The sequence below is a fragment of the Myotis lucifugus genome, unplaced genomic scaffold, assembly GCF_000147115.1.
Source record: "Myotis lucifugus unplaced genomic scaffold, Myoluc2.0 scaffold_967, whole genome shotgun sequence".
Lineage (NCBI taxonomy): Eukaryota > Metazoa > Chordata > Mammalia > Chiroptera > Vespertilionidae > Myotis > Myotis lucifugus.
In genome coordinates, this window is record NW_005872015.1 from 132,550 (window position 1) to 141,281 (window position 8,732).

The 8,732-nt window shown below is 56.2% G+C and overlaps 2 protein-coding genes across 2 annotated transcripts in view; one reads left to right on the forward strand and one right to left on the reverse strand.

Annotated features, from left to right (window-relative positions):
• Positions 1 to 2,227, reverse strand: part of SPHK2 (sphingosine kinase 2) — a 5,782-nt gene extending 3,555 nt beyond the window's left edge. The window contains 3 exon segments of the mRNA XM_023747763.1: positions 5 to 108; positions 111 to 339; positions 1,622 to 2,227. Of these exon segments, the coding sequence (XP_023603531.1) occupies positions 5 to 108; positions 111 to 339; positions 1,622 to 1,978 (690 nt within the window). The 5' untranslated portion in view covers positions 1,979 to 2,227.
• Positions 2,228 to 5,638: 3,411 nt separating this feature from the next.
• Positions 5,639 to 8,732, forward strand: part of RPL18 (ribosomal protein L18) — a 3,834-nt gene continuing 740 nt past the window's right edge. Inside the window, 7 exon segments of the mRNA XM_006109672.3 lie at positions 5,639 to 5,792; positions 6,878 to 6,964; positions 7,307 to 7,414; positions 7,825 to 7,836; positions 7,838 to 7,924; positions 8,530 to 8,653; positions 8,685 to 8,696. Of these exon segments, the coding sequence (XP_006109734.1) occupies positions 5,790 to 5,792; positions 6,878 to 6,964; positions 7,307 to 7,414; positions 7,825 to 7,836; positions 7,838 to 7,924; positions 8,530 to 8,653; positions 8,685 to 8,696 (433 nt within the window). The 5' untranslated portion in view covers positions 5,639 to 5,789.

The following is an 8,732-nucleotide window of genomic DNA, read 5'->3' on the forward strand; positions in this document are numbered from 1 at the left end:
CCACGCCGGCCCGAGGATAAGTGTAGATGCAGAGGTAGGGCGCCGGGTCAGAGGGGCTGCGGCTGCGCAGGGTGCAACAGCCCGAGACCTCGGCCAGCAGGACCAAGCGCCCCGGGGCCTGGCTTCGGGCTTTGGGGGCAGCCGCTGGATGTGCAGAGCCTGTGGTGTGAGGGTGAGGGCGAAGCGTGTGCCTCGGGCTGGGTAGGAGCCAAACTCGCCATGCAGGAGTGGAGTGCTGGTGGCCAGGGGTGACGGCGGTGGCGGGGCCATGGCTCCGGCCCTGTCCTGGACAGTCCTAAGCCTGGGGCCCCAGCTCCAGCTCAGCTCCTGGTCTGGCGTCTGTGGGAAAGAAGGACAAGAGTCAGAATCCCCCACGTCAGGTGGAGGGAAATGGGCGGGGCCTGCGGACAGGGAGAGACAATGAGGAACAATCACAGGTGCACCGCAGACAGACAGGCCCAGACAAGTGTGGGGAGACCCCGTGGCAGCAGGGAAGGCATCGGTTGGACAGGAAAGCCAGCATCCTGGAGGGTCCACACCCAGGCATGCAAACATTCATTCATTCATTCATTCATCCCCTAAATAATTATTCAGTACCCTCCAGGTGCCAATCACAGTGCCAGGCCTAGCAAACACAGCAGGGAGCAAAATGGACAAATCCCCCTGCCTTCATAAAGTTTATGTTTTAATCAGAAAACAGAAAAACAAGATAAAGAAAGACAGTGTGTTGGATGATAAGGGCTTTGGGGGAAATCAGGCAAAAAGGGACATGCAGAGGCAGAGAAAAACAAAACCCACACACCAGTCACCTCCAGATGGAGAAAGTAACCTGGACACGAAGGAAAAGAGAGATGAGATCTGAGAGCCAGAGAAACGCTGAGGAGACAGACAGCTTAATGAAATGAAACCAGGCTGATACAAGACATGAGAGCGTAGGGTCGAAAAGACAAGGGAGAGAAAAGAGAAGACAGAGGCAGGAGGTAGAAGATGCAGACACCAGCAAAGAATGAGAAAGGGATGTGCAGCAGAGGGACTAAGGAGTCTGAGAGCCAGAGGAGCCACATGCAGGCACCTGCAAGGGGCAGGGTTTCAGAGCTGGGCCCTGAACACTGACCTGGGCATCTGGCGGCCTGTTCTGCAGGGAGGGACCGGGAGCCAGGCCTGAGGTCCCCTCCCCAGAGGCTCTCCCCCTGCCCTCTGCCGGGCTTCTGCCTGTTTCCGCCTCCTTACTCACCTTTGTTCCCCTCTGCCCCGCCCACCCAGCCACCTTCCAGTCCTGCCCCAGACACACCCCATCTGTGGCCTCACCCTAGGGAGTCACCTCTGCCCCCTGCCCTGGCAGCTCCCTCAGGCTCCCTCACCCCAACCCAATTCAGGTGCAGGCAGAGCCCTAGATCTCCCCCAGTCCTGGGTCCGAGTCCCCTGTCTCTACTCCGCAGGTCTCTGGCCTGGTTTCCATTCTCCCCACCCCCCCCACCCCCAGGTACCCCAGACCCGGGCCTGGGTCTCTATCCATAGGTCTCCCAATCCATAAGCCTGAGTCTTTATCTCCGGTTCCCCGTGTCCGGGGGGCCTCCTCTCCCCCATGCCCCTCCCCGATTTCCACCACCCGGTCCCAGACCTGGATTTCCATTCCTGGATCCTTCAGCCCCGGTTCTGCTTGTCCATCTCCATCCCACAGCCCTGGTACCCCAGTCCCGGGCCTGCGTCTCTCCGTTCCTCTTGGTCCCGCGGCCCCCCAGACTCGGGGCCCTGCACGGACCCCCGCAGCCTCCTCCCAAGCCTGGTCCTCCTCCAAGCTGCCCCTCCAGTCAGCACCCACCGCCCCCATCTGACCCTGGGGTGTGTGGGGAGGGGGGCGGGGAGTGTAGCTCCGCTCAGCCAATGGCCGTGCGGCTAGCCTGAGACGCACCAATGAGGGGGCGCGGGGGGCGGGCCCAGCGACGAGAGGCGGAGCGCTCGCGAGACCCGCTGCCATTGTAGTTGAGGGCACTGACGCACCCCGCCGCTGTCACGACTCCACCGCCAGGGACCAGGCGCCATGTTTGTTGAGGGCACACGGGCCAGTCCATCCATGGGATTTATGAGAGAGGAGGGGCCTGGAGGGAGGTCTTTAGAGGCAGATAGAGGGACGGGCAACAAAGACCCAGAGGTACGCAAAGGGCATTAGTAAGAGACCCAGAGAAGCATGTGCGAGGCCATGGCAGACTTGGAGAGAGAGTGTTGTCTCTTCTTAAGATAAAGAGAGTCAGCCCTGGCCGGTGTGGCCCAGTGGATAGAGCGCCGGCCTGCGGGCTGCAGGGTCCCGGGTTTGATTCCGGCCAAGGGCACATGCCCGGGTTGCGGGGCTCGGTCCCCAGTAGGGGGCCTGCAGGAGGCAGCTGATCAATGATTCTCTGTCATCACTGATGTTGCTATCTCTCCTTCTCCCTTCCTCTCTGAAATCAATAAAAATATACTTTTTTAAAAAAAGATAGAGTCAGGCAGACGCAGAGAGATAAACAAAGAGACAAATTCAATAGAATTAAGAATGTGCAAGGTTAGGACTCAAGAAAACCCAGAAGCCCTAACCAGTTTGGCTCAGCGGATAGAGCATCGGCCTGCGGACTGAAGGGTCCCGGTTCGATTCCGGTCTCTCTCATCCAGTGTTTCTAACTCTATCCCTCTCCCTTCCTCTCTGTAAAAAAATCAATAAAATATATTTTTTTTTTAAAAGAAAACCCAGAAAATGACAGAGAGAGAGAGAGAAGGACTGACACTTCTGGAATGAAAACCAGGGAGGAGAGGCTCTTTAATTCACAAATTATTAATAAGCCATCGGGATGTATTGTATAGCATGGGGACTATAGTCACATATTGTATTAACTCTGTAGGGGTGACAGGTAGTAACTGGACGTGTGGTCATTTTGTAATATGTGCACCTGGAACTAACGTAATACTTTTATGTCAACTTTTTAAAATGTCACAAACTATTTACCTTGGGCCCGAACCAGAGTGGCGCATAACATAAACTTCCGCCTAGTGAGTGACTCAGTTACGGGACAAGACAGAGTCACGGAAGGAAGATGGGAGATACAGTGCCTGTGAGACCGCTAGGTCAGGGGTGAACAGGAAGGGAATATTTTTTTAAAAAATGTTTTTATTGGTTTCAGAGAGGAAGGGAGAGGGAGAGAGATAGAAACATCAATGAGAGAGAATCACTGATGGGCTGCTTCCTGCAGGCCCCCCACTGGGGATCAAGCCCGCAACCTGGGCGTGTGCCCTGACCGGGAATCGAACCCAGGACCCTTCAGTCCACTGGCCGACCCTCGAGCCACTGAGCCAAACTGGCTAGGGCCAGGGGAGAGAATATTGAAGGCTCAGAGACTGGGAGGAACCGAGACCAAGAGACAGAAAGCAAAGATGTTGACAGAAACAGAGAGAGGCAAAGATCTGGTGAAGGTGAAAGAAATCAAGGCAGGAATAATATCGGGAGATGTAGAAACAGAATTGTAGAGAGAAAGGCACCTGTTAAAGGAGAGAGGGGCGGAGCTTGCTCTCTAGAAAGAGATGGAGGAAGGAGTTCACTTAATTGCCCACAATGTACCTTGTGTTCAACCCAGGGTGGCAACAGCACCAGGTAATATACATGCCTGCCAAAGGATGACCCAGAGAGAGAGGAACAGAAGCCCAGGAAGACGGAGAGACAGGGAAACAGCACTTGAGCTTGGGGCCCAGGGAGAAAGGCAGACACACGGACCAAAGGGGCTGGGGACTCAAAGACAGAGACCAAGTTACAGAGATGAGGGCACAGGGAGGGACAAGGGGGAAGAGGGAACTGCCCCCTGGTACGGTGACCTTGACTGCAGACAGACCCTTACCTGGTCCATGCTTCTCTGCTTCGAGATGTCCATTCACCTGCCAGCCCTCTGCTGTGTTATCAACAGGACGCTGGGCCTGCGTGGGAGGCCATGGGAGGGTGGTACGGTAAGGAGTCAGGCCTCATGGTTCAGCCCGGCCTTGGGCGCTGTGGAGGAGAAGTGAATAAGTAGGAGTATCAAGGGCGGACTACAGGAGGCCAGGCTGGATGGGTTTGAAGCCCAGGGCCTTTCCGAAAAGGGAGAAACAGAGAAGAGGTCAACTTTTTCACTGCCCCAACCAGTTCATCATGTCTGGGCCAATCAATAAATAGGGGTGGAGCCTAATTTTTTTTTTTTAATCCTCACCTGAGGCTATTTTTTCCACTGATTTTTTAGAGAGAGTGAAAGGAAGGGAGAGAGAAAAACACAGATACTAGAAAGACACATCAATTGGTTGCCTCCCACTTGCAACCCCCGAACCAGGGCCTAGGGATTGAACCTGCCACCCAGGTATGTGCCCTTGACCGAGAATCCCATTTGCCACCCTTTGGTCCTTGTGCTGACGCTCTAACCACTGAAAGAAACTGGCCAGGGCCTAATTTTTATTGAGCACTTCTTATGTGAGAAGCATTGTCCCATGCATTTTTACTAACTTATATAACAGGAGAATATCCTATGTGCCAGGCCTATGGTCACCCCCTCTTTGTAGATAAGGGAAGTCAGGCACAGAGAAGTTAAATGAGTTGCCCCAAATCACACTGTTATTGGAATTTTAATATTCCTATGTCTCTGCTCCTCCCTGGATCTCCTTTTCCCGCCCCTTTCTAGGTCCCCTCACCCCCCAAAGCCAGTGTTTGTCCACCACCCTTCTGGGTGCCTCTTCCTTCTCCCCTCTAAATCTCTGTCTCCCTCTAAGTCAGCGGTTCTCAACCTGTGGGTCGCGACCCCTTTGGTGGTCGAACGACCCTTTCACAGGGGTCGCCTAAGACCATCCTGCATATCAGATATTTACAACACGATTCATCACACTAGCAACATTACAGTTATGAAGTAGCAACGAAAATAATTTTATGGCTGGGTCACAACGTGAGGGACTGTATTTAAAGGGCCAGAAGGTTGAGAACCACTGTTAAGTCTCTCCTCCCCACTCAGAAATTTTTTGGCCCATCCCCGCTCTCTACCCCACCCCCAAGCCCGAGACCTCAGTCGGCCTCCTCTGCGCTCCAGCACCGTGCACATCCCTCACCACGAACCCGCTGGGCCATTTGAATCTCTCTGGCTGAGAAAAGCCGCCCCCCCGGTGGCAGAGGCTGCAGAGGGATCAGGGAAGGGCCCTCTGGGGGCAGAGGGAGCAGCGAAACCTAAAAGGTAAAAATGCAGGCTGGGCTGCAGCAAGGAAGATCTCGGGTTAGACCTCCAGCAGGACTTCCCAAGCTGCGGCCGCGCCTGGAAGCACAACACCAGATAAGACAGTCTGATAAGGAAATGACCAGAGCGCGGAGTCAGAGGTTTCCCCGCGGTCTAGACCAGCCCCTCCTGCCCCGCCTCCTCCTCGCCAACATTCTTCCTGCCCAGTCCTCCTGAAGTCACAGAGAGGTTGTCGGCTTCGGGCCAGAGAGTCCCGGCGCGACCAGTCCTCCCAGGTCCGCGCGCGACGTCTGTCTCGCTCCCAGATCCCTTTCTTCCGGAAGAGCATCGAGACCAGGGTCTGGGTAGGGCTAGAGAGGCCCCGACGTGCTGGCCCTTTTTTCTCTTTGGTTGTCCCGCCCCCCCTTATTCCGGAAACGCCCATCTAGCCGTCAGTCCGATTCACCATAGAGAAGCCCTACTCGCCTGAGCGTGCCGCGTCGCGCTAGTGTGACGTCACGTAGGCGCCGCTCGCTGCAGGCTTTCCCCGCCCACCCGGCGCCGCTCTCTCTTTCCGGACCTGGTGGAGCAGAAGGCGCCATCATGGTGAGTGCGCTTTGAAGGCGTTTGGGGCTCGGCCATCCGCCTCCATCCACCGCGGTTTCGGGTTGGGGGCGCGCCAGAAGAAGGCAGGGGCCCTGGGGGTGTCCGAAGGAGGCGATTCCCGTGGTGGCGGGGCTATTTAGGGGCCCCCGAAGAGCAGGGATGCGTCAGTCATGACAGCCTCCACCCCTCCCGTATTTCCCCATGATAGCTCCCATTGAATCGATGCCCGAGTTGAGGTACGAGGTGGCTAAGTGATACGACCGGGGTCAAAATGCCAGGAAGTGGCGGAGCCAGGATTCTAGGCGCTGGTGCCACAGCCATTCGGCCTCCGGCCTTCTGCCGCCCCTGCCCGGACCTGTCACTCCCCAACCCGAAAGGTTGGGTTCGGGGGGGTTGTCGAGCGTCCCGAGCCCGGGTTTTGGGACAGGCAGGTCTCCTTGCGGGTCTGGGCCCCCCGCCCGCCCTGTGATCTGGCTCCCCCGGCCTGTGCCCGACTTGCTCTATCTTTTTAATGGGAGCACAGCAGTCCTGCCTCTCAGGTTGGAGTTTGGGGAGAGGTTGTGTGACGTGCTCACCATGGACTCGTGCATAAGTGTTGGTTAAACGGCAGCTGTCATAACAGTCTGCAAAGGAAACCTCCCCGAAACAGGCCGGGGGAGTCGTGGGCCTTCCTGAGTTTTCTTAACGCTAAAGTGGGAACCTTCTTAGCCTGCGGTTGGTGGGAATGTTTTCTTCGGCCATTCTCCATGCGTGGGAGCAGCATCGAGAACTTACGCGCCTTGTCGGAAAAGTCAATTTACAAAGAAATAAAAATGTTGACTGAGGCAATGTGGCTACTGTGTTAAAACTTCCCCCAACGTGCTGGCTGCCACCTAAAGGCTTTGCATGTAGGGTTGGCCCCTTTGTACAGGGGGTCCTTTGAAGTCCAGAGAGTTGAAGCGACTTTCCCAGGGGTGGACCTGGGATTTGTTGTGTCTGCAGAGATGGGGCTCTGGCTCTCTCTGGGAGACAATCATTGGTACTGTTCACGGGGTGAGTAATCTGCAGCTCACAGTGGGGTCTGTGGTCCCCCCTTGACCCTGCAGGGAGTCGACATCCGCCACAACAAAGACCGAAAGGTTCGGCGCAAGGAGCCCAAGAGCCAGGACATCTACCTAAGGCTGTTGGTCAAGGTGAGGTGGGGGCCTGTGGCCCTTGGGCAGGGCCACCCCAAACCTGCAACGTCCAGGGCTTCCATTCTCGTGTCGCCCCAGGCTCCTCCCAGCGGCTTGCTAGCCGGGCTCACATCTCAGAGCTTCTGGAAGTTCAGTGCTTCCAGCTTCTGTGCTTTATACAGCTGGGGGGTGAGGGGGGAGGATTTTCTGGGGCCCTGACCAGGGTGGACCTGGGCTGGCTCTCCCCGGAGCTCCCTGAGATCGGGGAAAACCAGAAGGCATTTGTTTGCCCTTAGAACGTTGGGAGGGAGGGGAGCGTGGCCTGGAAGTTCTCGTTCCTCATTTTCCCTTTCCCTCCAGCTATACAGGTTTCTGGCCAGAAGAACCAACTCCACCTTCAACCAAGTGGTGCTGAAGAGGTTGTTCATGAGTCGCACCAACCGGCCGCCTCTGTCCCTTTCCCGGATGGTGAGGGGCTGCTGGGGGGACAGAGCCAGCCCCGGGAGCAACTGGATTGTGTCGGGAGCTGGGCTCTGGGAAGGAGGGTGGGCTTGGAGCTCTGACCCTCGGGTTATAGTTCAGCTCCACTGGCTTGGCTGCTGGGCCTTGTTTTCCTTCCCCTTGTGAGGTGGGGTGGCTACAGTGGCTTCCTGAGGTCATCCTGAGGCTTTGGGTCGTGCGACACAGGTCTTAGATGTCAAGGACCCTCCTGGGGGAGGTCTGTTGAGAAACCTGGAACCTCAGCTTCGGCCTGTGCTAGTGTGAGAGATGGGTGAGGGTGGGTTTAGGGCCAGCTGTCCTGGTCCTTGGTTGCCTGAAGCTGCGGGATTGGATTCAAACCCCAGGCGGGACTTAATGTGGATCTCCTCCCCCCAAAGATCCGCAAGATGAAAGCTTCCTGGCCGGGAGGGCAAAACCGCCGTGGTTGTAGGGACTATTACCGATGACGTGAGGATCCAGGAGGTGCCCAAACTGAAGGTGAGTGGGGAGGGGGTCTGAGTGGGGTGAAGTCCTGCTTCCCTGGGCAAGCCCCTCTGGGCGCTGCTGGCTGCTGGCTCTTGAGCCAGACAACCTGGGTTTGAGTCTAGATCTCTCTGTCACTCTGTCACCTCTGGACAAAGTCCTAAACCTTTTTTCTTTGTTTGTTTAATATGTTTTTTATTGATTTCAGAGGAATGGAGAGATGGAAATATCAATGATGAGAATCATTGATTGGCTGCCTCCTGCATTCCCCACTCTGAGGATTGAGCCTTCAACCCAGCCATGTGCCCTTAACCGGAATCAAACCTGGGACCCTTCAGTCCGAGGGCCAGTGCTCTATCCACTGAGGCCCTAAATCTTTTTATGCCTCAGTTTCCGTAAGGCGTAATGGCTTTGGATTGCTGCCTTCTAAGGAGTTTCTGGAAGTAAAGTGATAAAAACAGCTGTTGTCCGCTTGGGTTGCTCCCTCTAATAGGAGTTAGTTATAGGGCTGAGCAAGCAGCAGGGTTTCTCTGTGGGGCCAGGGCCGTGAACGTAAGTCCCAGCAGCCCCTGGTGGCCATGCAGGGGGCTCTGGCTGGACCTGTCCTCTGTGTCCCCTAGGTGTGTGCCCTTCGCGTGAGCAGCCGCGCCCGGAGCCGCATCCTCAAGGCTGGGGGCAAGATTCTCACCTTCGACCAGCTGGCCCTGGACTCCCCCAAGGGCTGTGGCACCGTCTTGCTTTCTGGTGAGCGATGCTTCGTCTCATGGTGGGCCAGGTCCTCGTGTGAGTGAGGGGTGAGCAGTGTGACTGCTGACAGACTCCC